Here is a 20,542-nt window from a genome sequence, read left to right as displayed (position 1 = left end):
GCGCTCCCCCAAGCCGCGGAGGCCGGCGACCCTCCCTGCGCGCGGATCCCCGGGCCGGATGGGAGACTCGGACTGGCACTCCCCCAAGCCGCTTCGGCTGGCAACCCCCCCCTACAGCAAGAGTTTTCCAAAGTTAAAGGAGCCACCGCATCTTTTACTGGTGGGGCCCGCAGACAGATGAGCACCACGAGCGCCACCTACTGGGCAGGATAAGAAAAACAGAGCCCAGAGATTTCACAGAAAAATCTTTCAACCTGCTGGGTCTCACACCCAGGGGAATCTGATTAAATGCCCAGATGCCAGCAGAAGATAACGGATCACACTCAGAAAATTGAAAATATGGTCCAGTCAAAGGAACAAACCAACAGTTCAAATGAGATACAGGAGCTGAGAAACTAATGCTGAATATACGAACAGAAATGGAAAACCTCTTCAAAAACCAAATCAATAATTGAGGGAGGACATGAAGAAGACATGGGCTGAGCGAAAAGAATAGAAAAACTGAAAAAACAAATCACAGAACTTATGGGAGTGAAGGACAAAGTAGAAAAGCTGGAAAAAACAATGGATACTACAATGGTAGATTTAAAGAGACAGAAGCTAGAATTAGTGAATTGGAGGATGGAACATCTGAATTCCAAAAAGAAACAGAAACTATAGGTAAAAGAATGGAAAAATTTGAACAGGGGATCAGGGAACTCAAGGGCAATATGAAGCGCACAAATGTACATGTTGTGGGTGTCCCAGAAGGAGAAGAGAAGGGAAAAGGAGGAGAAAAACTAATGGAAGAAATTATCACTGAAAATTTCCCAACTCTTATGAAAGACCTAAAATTACAGATCCAAGAAGTGCAACGCACCCCAAAGAGAATAGACCAAAACAGGCGTTCTCCAAGACACTTACTAGTTAGAATGTCAGAGGTCAAAGAGAAAGAGAGGATCTTGAAAGCAGCAAGAGAAAAACAATCCATCACATACAAGGGAAACCTAATAAGACTATGTGTAGATTTCTCAGCAGAAACCATGGAAGCAAGAAGACAGTGGGATGATATATTTAAATTACTAAAAGAGAAAAACTGCCAACCAAGACTTTTATATCCAGCAAAATTGTCCTTCAAAAATGAGGGAGAAATTAAAACATTCTCAGACAAAAAGTCACTGAGAGAATTTGTGACCAAGAGACCAACTCTGCAAGAAATACTAAAGGGAGCACTAGAGTCAGATACAAAAAGACAGAAGAGAGAGGTATGGAGAAGAGTGTAGAAAGAAGGAAAATCAGATATGATATATATAATACAAAAGGCAAAATGGTAGAGGAAAATATTATCCAAACAGTAATAACACTAAATGTTAATGGACTGAATTTCCCAATCAAAAGACATAGACTGGCAGAATGGATTAAAAAACAGGATCCTTCTATATGCTGTCTACAGGAAACACATCTGAGACCCAAAGATAAACATAGGTTGAAAGTGAAAGGTTGGGAAAAGATATTTCATGCAAATAACAACCAGAAAAGAGCAGGAGTGGCTATACTAATATCCAACAAATTAGACTTCAAATGTAAAACAGTTAAAAGAAACAAAGAAGGACACTATATACTAATAAAAGGAACAATTAAACAAGAAGACATAACAATCATAAATATTTATGCACCGAACCGGAATACCCCAAAATATGTGAGGAATACACTGCAAACACTGAAAAGGGAAATAGACACATATACCATAATAGTTGGAGACTTCAATTCCCCACTCTCATCAATGGACAGAACATCTAGACAGAGGATCAATAAAGAAATAGAGAATCTGAATATTACTATAAATGAGCTGGACTTAACAGACATTTATAGGACATTACATCCCAAAACAGCAGGATATACCTTTTTCTCAAGTGCTCATGGATCATTGTCAAAGATAGACCATATGCTGGGTCACAAAGCAAGGCTTAACAAATTTAAAAAAATTGAAATCATACATAACACTTTCTTGGATCATAAAGGAATGAAGCAGGAAAACAATAATAGGCGGAGTGCCAGAAAATTCACAAATACGTGGAGGCTCAACAACACACTCTTAAACAATGAGTGGGTCAAAGAAGATATTGCAAGAGAAATTAGTAAATACCTCAAGGCGAATGAAAACGAAAACACAACATATCAAAACCTATGGGACGCAGCAAAGGCAGTGCTAAGAGAGGAAATTTATTGCCCTAAATGCCTGTATCAGAAAAGAAGAAAAGGCAAAAATTCAGGAATTAACTGTCCACTTGGAAGAACTGGAGAAAGAACAGCAAACTAACCCCAAAGCAAGCAAAAGGAAAGAAATAACAAAGATTAGAGCAGAAATAAATGAAATTGAAAACATGAAAACAATAGAGAAAATCAATAAGACCAGAAGTTGGTTCTATGAGAAAATCAATAAGATTGATGGGCCCTTAGCAAGATTGACAGAAAGAAGTAGAGAGAGGATGCAAATAAATAAGATCAGAAATCGAAGAGGAGACATAACCACTGACCTCACAGAAATAAAGGAGGTAATAACAGGATATTATGAACAACTTTACGCTAATAAATACAACAATTTAGATGAAATGGACGGGTTCCTGGAAAGACATGAACAGCCAACTTTGACTCAAGAAGAAATAGATGACCTCAACAAACCAATCACAAATAAAGAAATTGAATGAGACGGCTTCACATGTGAATCCTATCAAACATTCCAGAAAGAATTAGTACCAACTCTCCTTAAACTCTTCAAAAAAATCGAAGTGGAGGGAAAGCTACCTAATTCATTCTATAAAGCCAACACCACCCTCATACCAAAACCAGGCAAAGATATTACAAAAAAGGAAAACTACAGACCAATCTCTCTAATGAATATAGATACAAAAATCCTCAACAAAATTTTAGCAAATCGAATCCAACAACACATTAAAAGAATTATACATCATGACCAAGTAGGATTCATCCCAGTATGCAAGGATGGTTCAACATAAGAAAATCAATTAATGTAATACACCATATCAACAAATCAAAGCAGAAAAATCACATGATCATCTCAATTGATGCAGAGAAGGCATTTGACAAGATTCAACATCCTTTCCTGTTGAAAACACTTCAAAAGATAGGAATACAAGGGAACTTCCTTAAAATGATAGAGGGAATATATGAAAAACCCACAGCTAATATCATCCTCAATGGGGAAAAATTGAAAACTTTCCCCCTAAGATCAAGAACAAGACAAGGATGTCCATTATCACCACTATTATTCAACATCCTGTTGGAGGTTCTAGCCAGAGCAATTAGACAAGAAAAAGAAATACAAGGCATCAAAATTGGAAAGGAAGAAGTAATACTATCACCGTTTGCAGACGATATGATACTATACGTCGAAAACCCGGAAAAATCCACAACAAAACTACTAGAGCTAATAAATGAGTACAGTAAAGTAGCAGGTTACAAGATAAACATTCAAAAATCTGTAGCATTTCTGTACACTAGTAATGAGCAAGCTGAGGGGGAAATCAAGAAACGAATCCCATTTACAATTGCAACTAAAAGAATAAAACACCTAGGAATAAATTTAACTAAAGAGACAAAAAACCTATATAAAGAAAACTACAAAAAACTGTTAAAAGAAATCACAGAAGACCTAAATAGATGGAAGGGCATACCATGTTCATGGATTGGAAGACTAAATATAGTTAAGATGTCAATCCTACCTAAATTGATTTACAGATTCAATGCAATACCAATCAAAATCCCAACAACTTATTTTTCAGAAATAGAAAAACCAATACGCAAATTTATCTGGAAGGGCAGGGTGCCCCAAATTGCTAAAAGTATCCTGAGGAAAAAAAACGAAGCTGGAGGTCTCACCCTGCCAGACTTTAAGGCATATTATGAAGCCACAGTGGTCAAAACAGCATGGTATTGGCATAAAGGTAGATATATCGACCAATGGAATCGAACAGAGTGCTCAGATATAGACCCTCTCATCTATGGACATTTGATCTTTGATAAGGCAGTCAAGCCAACTCACCTGGGACAGAACAGTCTCTTCAATAAATGGTGCCTAGAGAACTGGATATCCATATGCAAAAGAATGAAAGAAGACCCGTATCTCACACCCTATACAAAAGTTAACTCAAAATGGATCAAAGATCTAAACATTAGGTCTAAGACCATAAAACAGTTAGAGGAAAATGTAGGGAGATATCTTATGAAACTTACAATTGGAGGCTGTTTTATGGACCTTAAACCTAAAGCAAGAGCACTGAAGAAGGAAATAAATAAATGGGAGCTCCTCAAAATTAAACACTTTTGTGCATCAAAGAACTTCATCAAGAAAGTAGAAAGACAGCCTACACAATGGGAGACAATGTTTGGAAGTGATATATCAGATAAAGGTCTAGTATCCAGAATTTATAAAGAGATTGTCCAACTCAACAACAAAAAGACAGCCAACCCAATTACAAAATGGGAAAAAGACTTGAACAGACACCTCTCAGAAGAGAAAATACAAATGGCCAAAAGGCACATGAAGAGATGCTCAATGTCCCTGGTCATTAGAGAAATGCAAATCAAAACCACAATGAGATATCATCTCACACCCACCAGAATGGCCATTATCAACAAAACAGAAAATGACAAGTGCTGCAGAGGATGCGGAGAAAGAGGCACACTCATCCACTGTTGGTGGGAATGTCAAATGGTGCAACCACTGTGGAAGGCAGTTTGGCAGTTCCTCAAAAAGCTGAATATGGAATTGCCATACGACCCAGCAATACCATTGCTGGGAATCTACTCAAAGGACTTAAGGGCAAAGACACAAACGGACATTTGCACACCAATGTTTATAGCAGCGTTATTTACAATTGCAAAGAGATGGAAACAGCCAAAATGTCCATCAACAGACGAGTGGCTAAACAAACTGTGGTATATACATACAATGGAATATTATGCAGCTTTAAGACAGGATAAACTTATGAAGCATGTAATAACATGGATGGACCTAGAGAACATTATGCTGAGTGAGTCTAGCCAAAAACTAAAGGACAAATACTGTATGGTCCCACTGATGTGAACCGACATTCAAGAATAAACTTGGAATATGTCATTGGTAACAGAGTCCAGCAGGAGTTAGAAACAGGATAAGATAATGGGTAATTGGAGCTGAAGGGATACAGACTGTGCAACAGGACTAGATACAAAAACTCAAAAATGGACAGCACAATAATACCTAATTGTAAAGTAATCATGTTAAAACACTGAATGAAGCTGCATCTGAGCTATAGGGGTTTTTTTGTTTGTTTGTCTGTTTGTTTGTTTGTGTTTTTTACTTTTTTATTTTATTATTTTTTTAATTTTTTTCTCTATATTAACATTCTTTATCTTTTTCTGTTGTTTTGCTAGTTCTTTTCCTAAATCGATGCAAATGTACTAAGAAATGATGATCATGCATCTATGTGATGATGTTAAGAATTACTGATTGCATATGTAGAATGGAATGATTTCTAAATGCTGTGTTAATTTCCTTTTTTCTTTAATTAATAAAAAAAAAAAGAGAGAGAGAAAGGGACATACAGAGCCTAGTGATACACAGAGCACCACATACCAACTTAAGCTCTTGACTGACAAACCCAAGGAGCAGGGGTCTGCTCTGAAAAGGCTTTTTTTTTTTTTTTTTTTACTCCTTAAAGAACTCATTTGATAGAACCAGAAGCACTCTCAGGCTTCAGCAATGCCCCAGATAAGGGCAGAATTAAGCTTATCTGACAGACAAGTCAGGTGAAAGGATTTAATTTCCTAAAGGCTATAACTTCCCAAGAGAAAGGTGGGGCCAACTCAAGTGGAATTCCTCCTTCAAGGAACTTAGGGCCCCAGGGACTGGAAAACTGAAGCAATGAATGCCAACCTACAACCTCACTTGTCTCAATCATGCCCCTGGCAGTGAGAAACTGCTAACATTAAACCACCACATTACACTGGTGAAAAGTCATGGGCAGAAAAGCACCACATACTGGGCAAGACAGAAAAAACAGAGTCCAGAGGCTTCATAGGAAGCTCTGACAATCTGCTGGATCTCACCCTCAGGGAAAACTGATGCTGGTGACTCTTTCCTCCTGAGAAACTAGTCCAGTTTGGGAAAATCTAACTGAGATCCATATCTGAGGAGACTCTCCTCAAAAAAAATAAAAAAATTTAAAAAAGGATCCAGATTGGTAGGACAAGAAATAGAAAAACGATAACTAAAAGATTCTTATCAGTTAAACAGAACATATGCTAGAGGTCAAGAATAAGTTGAACTGAATGTCAAAGAACAGACAGAGAACAAAGCCATCCAGCAAGAAAATCCTAGAAAAAGAGTGAGAAGAACCTCCAGAATAAACTAATTAAGGAAATCAAATGGCTAGGTGCCAGCAAAAAATAACAAGGCATACTAGGAAAATCAATGATATGGCCCAGTCAAAGGAACAAATTAACGATTCAAATGAGATACAGGAGTTGAAACAACTAATTCAGGATGTTGGAAGGACATGGAAAATCTCATCAAAAATCAAATCAATGAGTTGAGGGAGGATATTGAGGCATTGGGGAACAAAAAGATGAATTCAAAAATTTGAAAAAATAAATCACAGAACTTATGAGAAGGAAAGGCACAATAGAAGAGGTGAAAAAAAAGAACAGAAACCTACAAGAATAGATTTGAAGAAACAGAAGAAAGGAATAGTGAGCTAGAGGACTGGACATTTCAGTTTCGACACAAAAGAAAACAGAGAAGATAATGGAAAATGAGGAGCAAGGTCTCAGGGAACTGAATGACAATATGAAGCATGCAAATATATGTTTTGTGGGTGTCCCAGAAGAAGAGAAGGGAAATGGAGAGAAACATTAATGCAGGAAATAATCTCTGAAAATTTCCTGTCCCTTATGAAAGAAACATAAAATTAAAGTACCCAGAAGTGCAGCATACCCTAAATAGAATAGATCCAAATAGATCTTCTCCAAGATACTAATCAGATTGTCAGAAGTCAAAAAGAAAGAATTTTGAAAGCAGCAAGAGAAAAGGCAATCCATCACATACTAGAGAAGCCCAATCAACTACATGCGGATTTCTCAGCAGAAACCATGCAGGCAAGAAGGCAGTGGTATGATATATTTATGATTGTAAAAGAGAAAAACTGCCAACCAAGAATTCTATATCCAGTAAAATTGTCCTTCAAAAATGAGGGGTATAACTTCCCAACCCCCAACCAAAACCATTCCAGCCAATTCTAAAGAACATCTATGGCAATATATAAGATTCTACAAAGGTTCCATGCACTGGGTAATTTTCAAAAAACCTACAACCTCCAGATGGGTCCTTAAACATCAGATAGCTCCAGCTCCCTACCCTATATTATTGACAGCACATTCCAACATGAAGAAGTTAGAATGGCCACTCTAAAAAGTTAGAGTGGGCTGGAAAGATCAAAGATGATGGTGTAGTTCCCAGAGAAGATAGGGTTTAACAAACGAGTATGACTGCTGAATCATTAAATTGATATTTCTTTTAGTTTCCAGTATCTTAGAGCAGCTAGAAGTAAAAACCTAAAATTGTGGAAGTATAGCCCATACCAAACTCTGAAATATGTTCTACAACTAATTGTTGTGCTGTGTTTGAAATTTACTGCTTTTTTGTATATGTGGTATTTTTCACAAAAAAGAAAGAAAAAGTTGATTGTGACAATAAAACATACATATATTTATTCCTCCCAGCTCCTATATTCTGGAGCAACCAGAAGGAAAAGCCTGAGATGACGGTATGATAGCTCTTGACAAACTCTGGGATCTGTCCTGTAACTACAGTTGAAGAGTGCTTTGAAAACGATCGTTTTTGTTTTCTTTGCTTTGTATATGTATTATACAATTAAATAAAAGTTTTTAAAAAATGAGGGGGAGGTTAAAATATTTTCAGAGAAACAATCACTGAGAGAATTTGTGACTAAGAGACTAACCCTGCAAGAAATACTAAGGAAGTACTATAGGCAGATAGGAAAAGGTAGTAGGAGAGGTCTGGAGAAGAGTATAGAAATGAAGACTATCAGTAAAATTAGTCTTTTTTTTTAAGTCTAATTTTAAATGTTATGACATATAAATTAGATATGACATATAAAATCCAGAAAACAAAATAGTAGAAGAAAGTCCTTCCTTTACAATAACATTAAATGTTAATGGATTAAACTCCCCAATCAAAACAAAAGATTGGCAGAATGGATTAAAAAACAGGACCCATCTATATGCTAACTACAGGACATTTAGGTTGAAAGTGAAAGGTTGGGCAAACAATAACCTTTCAGAACAATCAGAAAAGACTGTTTAATAACAATCAGAAAAGAATAGGGGTGACTATACTGATATCTGACAAATTAGACTTCAAACGTAAAAGAGACAAAGAAGGATATTAAGCATTAATAAAAGGAACAATTCAACAAGAAGACATAACAATCATAAATATTTATGCACTGAGCCAGAATGCTCCAAAACATATGAGGCACACATTGACAACACTGAAGGGAGAAGCAGACACCTCTACCATAAATAGCTGGAGACTTCAATTCCCCACTTTCATCAACAAATAGAAGCTCTAGACAGAGAGAGGATCCATAAGAAAACAGAGATTTTGAATAACACGATAAATGAACTAGACTTCACAGACATTTACAGAGCATTACACCCCACAACAAGAGGATACACATTTTTCTCAAGTACTCATGGAACATCCTCAAGGACAAACCATATGGTGGGTCACAAAGCAAGTCTCAATAAATTTAAATTTTTTTTAAATTTTCAATTAAAAGATTGAAATCATGCAAAACACTTTCTCGGAACATAATGAAATGAAGTTGGAAATCAATAACAGGTAGAGAACCAGAAAATTCACAAACACATGTAGGCTAAACAGCACTCTTAAACAACCAGTGAGCCAAGGAAGAAATTACAGAAGAAATCTGTAAATATCTCAAGGCAAATGAAAATGAAAACACAACATATCAAAATTTATGGGATGCAGCAAAAGTGGTGCTAAAAGGGAAATTTATTATGTCTATATTAAAAAAGAGGAGAGCAAAAATCAAGGAATTAACTGTTCACTTGGAAGAACTAGAGAAAGAACAGCAAACTAACCCCAAAGCAGAGATCCTGGACTGGATTTAATTAAGAAGAAAAACAGATCCAAAAAGACATTACTGGACATATGAAAAAGTACAATATAGAATGAAAACTTCTTATCAAAATGAAGTTTATTATTAGCATAAGTAGCAAGTTCTTGAACTTGCTAATTGTAATTAAGGTTGTTATATAAGTGAACATGTATTTTCTTAGGAAATGTACATGGGAGTTGTTATGTATTCAAGGAGAATGATGTACACAGCCTTCTCTCAAGTATTAGAAAACTGATGGATGGATTGACAGATATATGGATAGATAGAATGATACCGCAAATGTTGCAAAACATAACAATGGTTATATAGAATTCTCTGTATGGGTTTTGCAGCTCTCTAAATTTGAAAACATTACAAAATAAAAAGTGTAAGAAAAGAAAAAATGAAACAAAATTTATAATAAGTTGAATAATATATCAGTATAGGAGTACACAAACAGACCTATCAAAAATAATCAAAGAAAACCCCCAACACTGAAAGAAGTCTACCTATACAGAAAGTCAACTCATGACAAAGCAAGCAATGCAGAGAAGTGATAGAAAGAAACCTTGAACACTTCATCACATGGGGTAGTGCAATTAATTACCCCATTGAAATGATTAATCTGTTCCATACGCAGAAATTAATTCCAGGTACATAGGTTTTAATTGTGAAATGAAAAAACTACAACATTCCTAGAAGTTATATGCAATTCATTATATGACATCAAAACTGAAGACAAATTATGAATTAAGAATGGAAGAAAAGGGAAGAGACAAAGTCAACAAAATTAAAATTCATAACAATTTCAAGGGTACCTAAATCACTTCTTGAGATTTTTATAAAAAGTACAAGCTAGGGGAAACATTTTCAAACAAAGAAATGAATTTATATCTAAAGTCTGTAAGAAGCCCTAAAAGGCTTAGAAAGGTGAATTAACAGTGGAAAAATATGCACAGCCTTGTTGACAGAGAAGTGTTAGATAACTGTAGAATAAAATCAAGATTATTTTGTTCCCAATACAAGCTATATTTCATACACCTCACACCTATTACAAGAACAAATATTTATTTATTAGATAATCCCACTGTTTGGCAAACAGATGGAACAAATAAAACTTATGCATGTTTGGTGCAAGAGAGAAATGGCACAATAGATCATCATTTCCTGCAAAATCTGAATTTGGCCATAATCTAAAACTCGGCAATTTTCCCTCACTAAAAAGTTATTTTGCAGGTGTACTGGAACATGGAAAAACAGTAAACACAGCAACACTCTTCCCAGGACCAAAAAATAAACTTAAAACAACCCAACAACCCAAATACCTTAAGATCTAGAAGTTAGGTAAATTACGTCCCAATCACATACTGGAACACATACATATACATGCACAGAAAAGTGGTAGAACAGAGTAGAGACACCAACATGTATGAAATTCAGAAATAACATAAGGAAAAAGAACCCAGACAGAATAATTGCATTTATTTCCTTTCATAGAAAGGTCAAAAGAGGTAAAATTAAACAATATATTGGTTAGGGATTAAAACCTGGGTATAAAACTATATTAACAGTAGCAACAAACTTCTAAAATACAGACAGTAATTCAGGGAGTTATGTAAACTGGGAGGTCATGAGAACTGGCTGAGGTCTATTAAGTATCAGCTGTTTAGATTATTGCTATTTAAAATCATGAAACATTTCATGCACTCTTTTACTTATAATATATACTTCACAATAGGAAGTTTAATGCATTATTTAAAACATGGAAAGAAATATAATTTTCATGTATTCATTTTACCGAGTATTCTGAAAACCCCTTCATTTTTATATAATCTTAGTTAACCTGGACCTTAAAAATAATTATTTAGAGCGGGCCACAGTGGCTCAGCAGGCAAGGATGCTTGCCTGCCATGACAGAGGACCCGGGTTTGATTCCCGGTGCCTGCCCATGTAAAAAAAAAATTATATTTGCTAGAGCAGGTACTGGAAAACAGACAGATTAGAACCAATCCAAAAATGCATTCATAACAGTCTGATTAAAATACTAAGATAGATCAACCAGTGCCATATGACAGAGTTTTATACAAATTTAAATTCAAACTCTCTATGTATAGTTATATCTCCAGGAGGTGTCAGTCAAAAAATGCAAAGTATACAACAAATATAAATTCCATGCTAACGTTGTGTAACAAAGTAAAGGAAATAAAAACCTCTATTTGTCTGCTTTTGCATAAGAGAGCACAGGCAACATGCTTATGGTAGCTGGTAAAGGAGGAATAGGTAAATGAGGACAAGAGTAGGTACAAGTACACTTTCTAAGTTCAAATGCAGTTTTTACTAGGAATTCTCCTTCAAAAGTACAAAACCATTTAGAAGTTAATCACTCACAGTCTAATATTAATAAATGGTATATGTAAATCAAGAGTACTTTTTAACCACATTAACAATGGATATCAGATTCTGAACTTTCATACTTTATTTCAACCCGGAGAATATTTTTGAAAATGGCTAGAATATTTATGCATTAAGAGTTCTGACATGGTCTGCTAAATGTAGTAAAGTCTAAATCCACCCCAAGATTGAATTAAACTCCAGAGAGTATTTTATTATCAGTTTATATATATTTTTTTTTTTTTTTTTTTTTTTTTTTTAAAGGAAAGACAGAGAGAAGGAAGGAAGGATAGAAGGAAGGAAGAGAGGAAGAAAGGGAAACATCTTTTAAACATTTTCTTGTTTTATTGTATTTTGTTTCTCCGTTTTCGTTACATGGGCTGGGGCCGGGAATCGAACCGAGGTCCTCCGGCATAGCAGGCAAGCACTTTGCCCGCTGAGCCACCGCGGCCCACCCAGTTTATATATTTTAATCAGTTAAAACAAGTATTCCTCTGTGTTTGAGAAGTTTCATATTCATTAAATTGAAAACTTCTCAGTACAAACATAAAATGACCTAGAATTTTCCTACAGAGAAAACTACAACTTGAGAATTTAAATACACCCATCTTTTATCTTCAGCAGCTCTAGCAAAAAAAAAAAAAGAACTTAACTTCAAATTCTAACTCAAGACAAGAAACAGCTAGGCTGGGAGGAACAGGACTTAACTGGGTGCCTTGCTTCGGGCACACCTGAAAGCAAAACCATTCCCCACTGGAAGAAAAGGATGGTCTGGAGACCACATACGTGATCCAGCTGGACACACTCTCTCCAGCACCAATTTCCACTCAGGACCATAGCACTGCTCTTCTTCGCCCCACAACCCACTGTGAGATACGGTACAGCGGTAGCTTTAGAACTGAAACTGCACAGAAAAGGCATAAAGGATGCCAAGAGAACTGTGTGCAGTAAAGGAACAAGGACGGCTCTGGAGGGCCTGTGGCTCAGCCTCCTCAGCTAGAAGGGGCTGAAGGCAGAACTGATCCATCAACACACACAGTCATTAAACACAGAAAACCAATGCCCAGGGTGGGGCTGTTAACTCCCCATACTGCCAGCCCTAAGAAACCAGATATGAAAGACGTCTCTAGGCTTCCAAGGCTTGAAAAATGCCATTTTAGTAAGGAGGGGCCCAGTGACAGTGGAGCACAGCTTCAGGATGCTCCTTAGAGCTGTCTCATGGCCTCATCAGCCACCTTTTTTCCCAGAAAGGAAACACAGGGCCTGGAAACCACATCTGGTGCCACACCAGGTCATATCTAGCCTCACCCCTTTATGTCAAACAAAACCCAGTTCTCTGCAGTACTCACCATTTCCCTTCTCCAGCTTCTGAGGTCCAAGTGAATGTGCTCTCTACAGCCTGGGAAGCCAGTTAAAGCGAGAGGAATGGAGTAGAAGATGGGCTATAAGACACAGTTTGGAACTAGATGAATATTTGGTCCATACAGCCAGTTAGAGCAGCTGAAATCCTTAAGAGTGATTACATGGATGTACAAGATGGACATCTAGGTCCCAGCTCCCCAGACTGGACCAGTTCTCCCGGTGCCACACCTAGAACCTGAAATAAAAGATGGATAGGGGGTAGACAGATTTGAATGAGGGAGTGCCTCCTTCTTAGAATTCAGCCATTTCCCTGTGTAGGGTTTTCTTCCAAACTCGGGACATCATTTCACCCTGAGAACATTTGTAATTAAGGTGAGCTTTGTCAGGCTCCCATTCTTCACATAGTATACCACGGGCCCCTTCCTTCCAGCAGCAGGGTCACAGATGGAGAAATTTCCTCCTCTGAAAGCATAAGAAGCACCCAGGCATAGCCAGGCTGGACACATGAGTTTGCTCTCCTCAAGGGAATCAAGGGCCCAAGCTGAGGCTGTGGGTTCACCTAGGTAACTTAGCCTTTTGTAAATCAACAGATACTAATATTTGAAATCAACATGGGTGAATTTTCAGGAAAAACTTATATTCCAAGTTTGGTGAATGAATCCATCCTGCTTTCTTGATTTTAATTATATGTATTTAAAACTCTTCTATTGTGCTGTCATGATTTTTAAAAATATTTCCAAGTCACTTACAAAATCTTAATATGTGATCCAAATTTTTCCTGTGGACATTGTGGCAATTAACATCTCTTTCTTCCCTTGGCTTCACTTCTCCCACCCCTGTCCCAATCTTGGACCATGACACCACCAGTTCAAAGGTCTGGGAGTACTCATGTACATTCTTTCAACCTTATCATCAATTTATCAACCATTCAATCGCAAAATTAAGTTGCTCTGTAGAGTAGAATCTAGTCTGTGTTCCGATTTCTTTCCATTACTTCCCCACAGCTGACTCATACTCTTTCATATTTTGGACTCAGAGTAAATGTTCTCTCTCCCACAGGGCCTTCATAAGTGTCTCACCAGTATTACTCTTCCTTTTATTTTGTCTAACTCACATTCAAATCCTTATTTCTTTATTTTCAGTAGGGATCGGGAGCTTATTAGAAATGTTGAAACTCAGGCCCCACCCCAGACTTATTGAATCAAAATCTTCATTTTAACAAGATCCTTGGGATCCGCCTCCTCGTTAAAGGCTGAGAAGCAGTCACTGCTCTATAGCCTGTGGTAACTGAAAGAATGGACACTCTGTCAACTTATGCCCTTTGTGCCATCTACACCTATATTATATCATTCCACTATCTTCATGATCCACAACCTTTTTCTGTATCTACAATCCCAGACAGTTCAACTTATTCATGACAAGCTCTTGCTTGATGTCATGCATGCACTGCAGTCATTTCTAAAACCTATTTGCCATACAGGACCTAGAATGCTCCATTTTAAATCACAAGTATACTCACATCCCATCCCTTCCTAATGCCTTTCAGTAGTTGTCCATTAGCTTTGACCCTCTTGAGTCTGGCTCATCCAATTCTGCTACTTTGTTTCCTCTGCTTCCACCCCTTTCTTTTGTCAAGGATTCTCTCCTGCCTTGTATGATTTACACTTATTTTTCCTACTTGAAATACTCCTTCCATCACCAATCTCCAACATATCTTCAATTCTGCTCTACCATATTTGTAGGTAAATCTAACTAATTCTATGAATCTTAACTATCTTTCCCTCTCAAGCACTCAACCCCAACCTTGGGTTAGGCCCTTTTATTTCATGCTATCAGATGTCAATATTCTCATTATTTATTTAAAATCAATTTCCATGATAAAAAGTGTAATATCCATGGGTACGCATTATGCCCATTTTGTTTTCTTCTATTCCTATTGTGCCTATCATATCTGCCTTACCAATGAGGTCATATATGGTTATTTATTTATTTAGTTTGATATGGACAGGCTCCGGGAATCAAATGTATATGGATCATTTTATACTGATCATCACCGGTTGTATATACTCTACAGCAGTGCTTTCTAGTAAAAATTTATGTGAAAACAGATATGTTCATTGTCTGCACTGTAAGGGACCAACACATCAGAGAACAGTGTGGAGGTGTGATGGCTGCCATCACCACAATCCCCAGATCACAGCCTTCTGTTTGCTGAAAACCCATCATACAGGGAAAGAGAATGGACAAAAGCAAAAGTTAAGTCTGAATTAAATTTGGAGGCATTTATAGGATTGACAGTGGTTTAAGCTTAATCAGATTTACCTCACTCTGAAGAGTACAGTGATGAAACAATAGTTTTAAGCGTAATTGGATTTACCTCATTCTGAAGAGAACAGTGATAAAATGCATAAAAGTAATTAAGGGGAAAGGAGGGGCACTCTAGAGATGACATTTGAAGAGATCTGAACTATAAGATAATTATGGGGCTCCTGAGGGAAAGTCTGCCTCTATCCAGAGGAAAAATTTGGTGCAGAAAACCGTAAAGCAGGGAAAATTTTGACATCTTTGAGGTAAAAAATGTAACAGGAACTTAATACAAGGCTAAGTGCTATAAACCTAAGTCAGAGAGCTATAAAGAAGCCTCATCAAGTAGGATCTTGTAGGTCAAGGTAAAATGTACAGATTTTATTCTATGTATGATTGACGACGACTTACTTAGATTAAGATTCCTCTTCCTGAAAACATGGAGAAAATACCTGCCGGTTACAAGAGAAAACAGAGGGAAAAGTTCAAAGGCTGCTTTCAAATGCAGATCACTGAGCGTGACGTTGAATAGTACTGTAGCCATAAAAGACAGTGGTTTTATTCCAATCACACACCAACAGGACTTGGTACTTTCCTGAAGGTGGAGGGTGAATGAATGCTTCCCCTAATCCAGTCAACAATGCTGTGACCAATTTGGGAAAACCAGGTGAGTAGCACATTCGCTGTGGGAGAATTTTAAGTCTGATTTCTTCATGTTACATTTCAGAGACATACTTCTTATTTTCCCAAGCAGATCATGAGAAGGGCTTGCAATCTATACCTCAAATTGTGGGTTCACTCCTCCTTGCCTCCCCAAATGACATGGTTATCTGTGAAATGGCCTCAAAGCCCACTTCTGTAACTTCAAGCTAGAGGGAAAGTAGAATACAGTTCTGGCATGTCTTAGACATTCAGGAACTCTGAAGAGTCTAGATTAGGAAAATTCAGTATGTGTGAAAGAATGTTTGAGTTTGTCATGAAGTGACTACATTAGCAGCGAAAATGCCAAGGGGCAAATCTGTCAAAAGGGGGTAGCCCTACAATATCTAATTCTAGGGAAATAAAGAGGAAAGTAAAGAAACAGAGATAAATAAAAACTGTGTTTTACTTTTCTGTGTGTTTTCTACAACGTACACACATTGTAGAAAACGTGTATACATTTTTCTACAAATGTTGAGATAGTAAACGGAGTTTAATGATATTTCAAGTTATTTTCTAAATTTAAGACATGCAATATTTTCTCAATTAAAAAAAATTCCTCATACATTCACTATAATGATGATAATGGTAACGAATATTAGTATTTCAAGAATAGCCACAGGAAACAAGATTCTCGGACAGAGTGTGTGAGTGAATGGAAGGAAAATTACATGTCATGGGGATGTAAGGAGATTAGGGGTTTCAAATATTTATGCCAACTCTCCGCAATGCTAACCTAGAAAAGCAAACTCACATTTAAGTAAAAGTGGGAAAAACATGAAGTCTTAAATAAATGATCCGGTCAAATCGATATGAATGTGAAAACAAAAAATAAAAACCCAACATTACTTTCATTAACAATTACCTACTGGATTATATTTCTAAATATGAAAGAGAGACTATGTCAATGACGTTGGAGTTATCAATCGTTTCTCAAACAGGACACTTAAAGTTGACACTTTAAACTCTTGAAACGATTTGTGCACTTGTTGCTTGACCCTTTAGTGTCGACATATTGTCTCTCACCTTTTATTCTATATAAAATATCGCTTTTGTTATACTTATCTTCAATAGATTTGATATTTATAAACTGTCTTCATTCTACATTACTTAGGTTTTAAAATAAATGTATCCCCTAATCATTACAGATGCCACGAACATTATTTGGGCATTAAATTTAGCTTTTATTTCATAGTCAAAATCATTTTCCATAAATTATGGCTTTCTATGGTAGCATATGTCACACTTATCCAAACAAGAGTATTTTATTAAATAACCAAATAATTATTTTAAAAGAACGAGGCACTCTCTGCTAACATTGCAATGCCGCTGTTTAAGAATTCTGATTTTGAGAATGCATGCCCCTTCCCCTTTGGCCTCATTCCGGTAGCTCATGCTCTGGCACCCGGAAGGTGCCCGAACTTTGCTCGAAGAAGCCTTCACCCTATTAAGAAATTTGGCATTTTGGAACCAGAACCTGTCGTACCTCACCATCAATCCCGCACAAATCCTTTCTCAGACCATTCTTAAATTCCTCAAGATGTACTAGGTATGTGATTTCTAGAAATCTCACTAATCTATTCTAATCTAATGCAGCCCCATCACATTTTACATCAGAGAAACTAGAGTTGGCCATATTACTGCTTATCACACAGGGTCATGGAAATGTCTGTCTTACGGCCTAACAAATTGTCGAAATGTGTTTACTCCTAAATACCGTTAAATAGCGATAAATAAGGTCCTGAACGCACCTATAACTTCCTAAAGGCTTAGTGTCGCATCTAAAAAGTCTATAACCATTAAATTAGGAGGAAAACATTCCGCACAAAATTCTGTTCGTTAAAAAAAAAATCTTATCTTGCCGATGCCGAAGAAACAAAACAGAGTGTCAGGCAGCAGACTGCAGCGGGCGCGGGGCGTTCAGAGTCAGACTAACCGCTCTGGGCTAGAGGAGGCCCGAGACTGAATTGCTCACCAAGGCCCCGGTGAAGCTGCTGCTGCTGCAGTCGGGGAACAAAGCTTTTAGGAACAAGATCGACACGCTATTACCTGTTAATGCACCGAGGGACCCAGGCCCACCGCGACACCCCAGCCACGCCGGCGGCTGAGGGAGAAGCAGCCCGGGCCTGTCAGAGGAAGCACGCGGGGGCCGAGGCCCGAAGGAAGGAAAACCGGCGAAGGCGCCGGGAGGTAGCGGCGGGGGTCCCGCCGGGAGGTGGCAGATGCAGCCTGGAGGAAGGAAGCGCCGCGAATCCGGAGCGCCCAGGCCAGCGCTCGGTGCTCAAGCAAGGCGTTTCCCAGCGGCAGCTCCTCCCAGTCCTGCCTGGGGCACCTAAGACCTGACGAGAACTCCGACGGAACCAAAAACCTAAACACGGGAGAGGAAGTAGGGGACTAAAGATGGCCGGAGGCTTAAAGACGCGCACTTCCGCTTCCTGTTTCTGGGTGCGCGAGGGGACGGGGCGTGATCCCGTGGTCTCCGTGGGCTCCGCCAGCTGCCTCGGTGGCTTCCGCTTGGCTTTAACTCACGTGCTGTCTTCATTTCTTCAATGGAGAAAAGCTTAGGGTTTCTTAAATTAAGTGTATACCCTTAAAATGCGGATTTCGGAAGTGAAATTTTTCTATTCCTGGGGGGAAAAAATAGGTGTTTTCAAGTTTGGCCATTTGAAAACAATTTAACATGTTCTTTAAAGAAATGATATTACTTCTTGCAACTCCCTAATTATCCATCTTCAAAATTCTTGAAGTCAGAAGTGCTGGCAATGTGTCATGTTTGTCGTCTCTTGTATATCAACTAACCACCAGAGATCTTTCCTTGGAACGGCCTCACTGACTCTATTAACCCAATATTATGTCTCGGGTGGAATGTACCATGGAGAGATGAGTTCACCAGCGTGAGAGACATCCACCATTGTGAGGAACAGACTGGCGTATTGGGCAGTTCTTTTGGGGAAAATGACAATTATGAACCTTCTTTACTACTTTATGAGGTATAATATATAATCAAGATCATAAATGAACTTATCTTAATTGGATGGCATGGATTTTGCATATGAACACACTCACATAACCACTTTTTAGATCAAGTTATGAGAACATTTCTGGCATCACAGGATTTTCTCCATTATCCCTTTCCCAGTTGAAATTCAGCCCCACATGTAATCCCTGTCCTGTTATCTCCAGAAATAAGTTTTGTCTTTTTCTTTTTTTTAAATTCATACACTGGAATAATATTATATGAAATTTCTGTCTGACTTCATCTGTTCAACATAACTGACATTTTTCTGCATGGTTTTTTTTTCCATATAGCACTAATTTCTTCATTTTTGTTCTCTGTACAATTGTATGCCTGATTATACCACAATTTCTAAAAAATCATCATTCTGCTAAGCTTTGTATTACAACCCAGGATATGGCCTACATTAAAGATCACTTGGAAAGAATATTTCTTGTGCTGTTGTTTGATGTAGGGTTCTTTGTCAATTAGATCATACTGATCGGTGGTCTTCTTAAGGACCTCTACATGCTTGCTGACTTCTCCTTCCAGAAAATTCATGCATAAAATACAAAATTGCCATATACTGCCTGCCATCATTAACACCTTGCATTAGTGTGGAAGCTTGGTTGTAATTGATGAAAGAAAATTATAACTGTACTATTAACTGTGGCCCATTGTGTAGTATTAGGAGTCACAGTATTTGTGCTGGTTTGAAAGGATGTATGTCCCCTAGAAAAGCCATGTTTTAATCAAAATCCCATTTCATAAAGGCAGAATAATCCCTATTCAATACTGTATGTTTGAAACTATAATCAGATCATCTCCCTGGAGATGTGATTTAATCAAGAGTGGTTGTTAAGCTGGATTAGGTAACGACATGTCTACACCTATTTGGGTGGGTCTTGATAAATTTCTGGAGTTTTATAAAAGAGGAAACATTTTGGAGAATGAAGGAGATTCAGAGAGAGCAGAGAATGCTGCAGCACCACAAAGCAGAGAGTCCACGAGCCAGTAACTTTGGAGATGAAGAAGGAAAATGTCTCCCAGGGAGCTTCATGAAACAGGATGCCAGGAGAAGCTAGCAGATGATGCCGTGTTCACCATGTGCCCTTCCAAATGAGAGAGGAACCCTGACCGTGTTCACTATGTGCCTTTCCAGATGAGAGAGAAACTCTGACTGTTCGCCATGTGCCTTCTCACTTGAGAGAGAAACCTTGAACTTCACCCGCCTTCTTGAACCAAGATATCTTTCCCTGGATGCCTTATATTGCACATTTCTATAGACTTGTTGTAACTGGGACATTTTCTCGGCCTTAGGCCTTAGAACTGTAAACTATGCCTTAGATTGCACATTTCTATAGACTTGTTGTAACTGGGACATTTTTTCGGCCTTAGGCCTTAGAACTGTAAACTAGCAACTTATTAGATTCCTCTTTTTAAAAGCCATTCCATTTCTGGTATATTGCATTCCAGCAGCTAGCAAACTAGAATAGATTTTGGTACCAGGAGTGGGGTGCTGCTGCTGCAGAGTGCAAATACCAAACATGTTGGAACGGCTTTTTAAATGGATAAGGGGAAGATTTTGGAGAAGTTATGAGGAGCT

At 37.8% G+C, this 20,542-nt stretch overlaps 2 protein-coding genes across 3 annotated transcripts in view; both read right to left on the bottom strand.

Annotated features, from left to right (window-relative positions):
* Positions 1-20,542, bottom strand: part of ZNF846 (zinc finger protein 846) — a 112,163-nt gene that overhangs the window by 28,424 nt on the left and 63,197 nt on the right.
* The window catches only part of LOC143650738 (zinc finger protein 556-like), a 124,937-nt gene that overhangs the window by 80,621 nt on the left and 23,774 nt on the right, over positions 1-20,542 (bottom strand). For both annotated transcript variants that reach the window (XM_077121900.1, XM_077121899.1), the window contains exons 4-5: positions 15,654-15,694; positions 12,926-13,173 (exon numbers count right to left, since the gene is read on the bottom strand). In XM_077121900.1, the coding sequence (XP_076978015.1) occupies positions 12,926-12,928 (3 nt within the window). In that variant the 5' untranslated portion in view covers positions 12,929-13,173; positions 15,654-15,694. The remainder of the gene's footprint in view (positions 1-12,925; positions 13,174-15,653; positions 15,695-20,542) is intronic.

Source organism: Tamandua tetradactyla, chromosome 11, assembly GCF_023851605.1.
Source record: "Tamandua tetradactyla isolate mTamTet1 chromosome 11, mTamTet1.pri, whole genome shotgun sequence".
Lineage (NCBI taxonomy): Eukaryota > Metazoa > Chordata > Mammalia > Pilosa > Myrmecophagidae > Tamandua > Tamandua tetradactyla.
The sequence above is the reverse complement of the archived record's forward strand: the minus strand, read 5'-3'. Positions and strand labels throughout refer to the sequence as shown.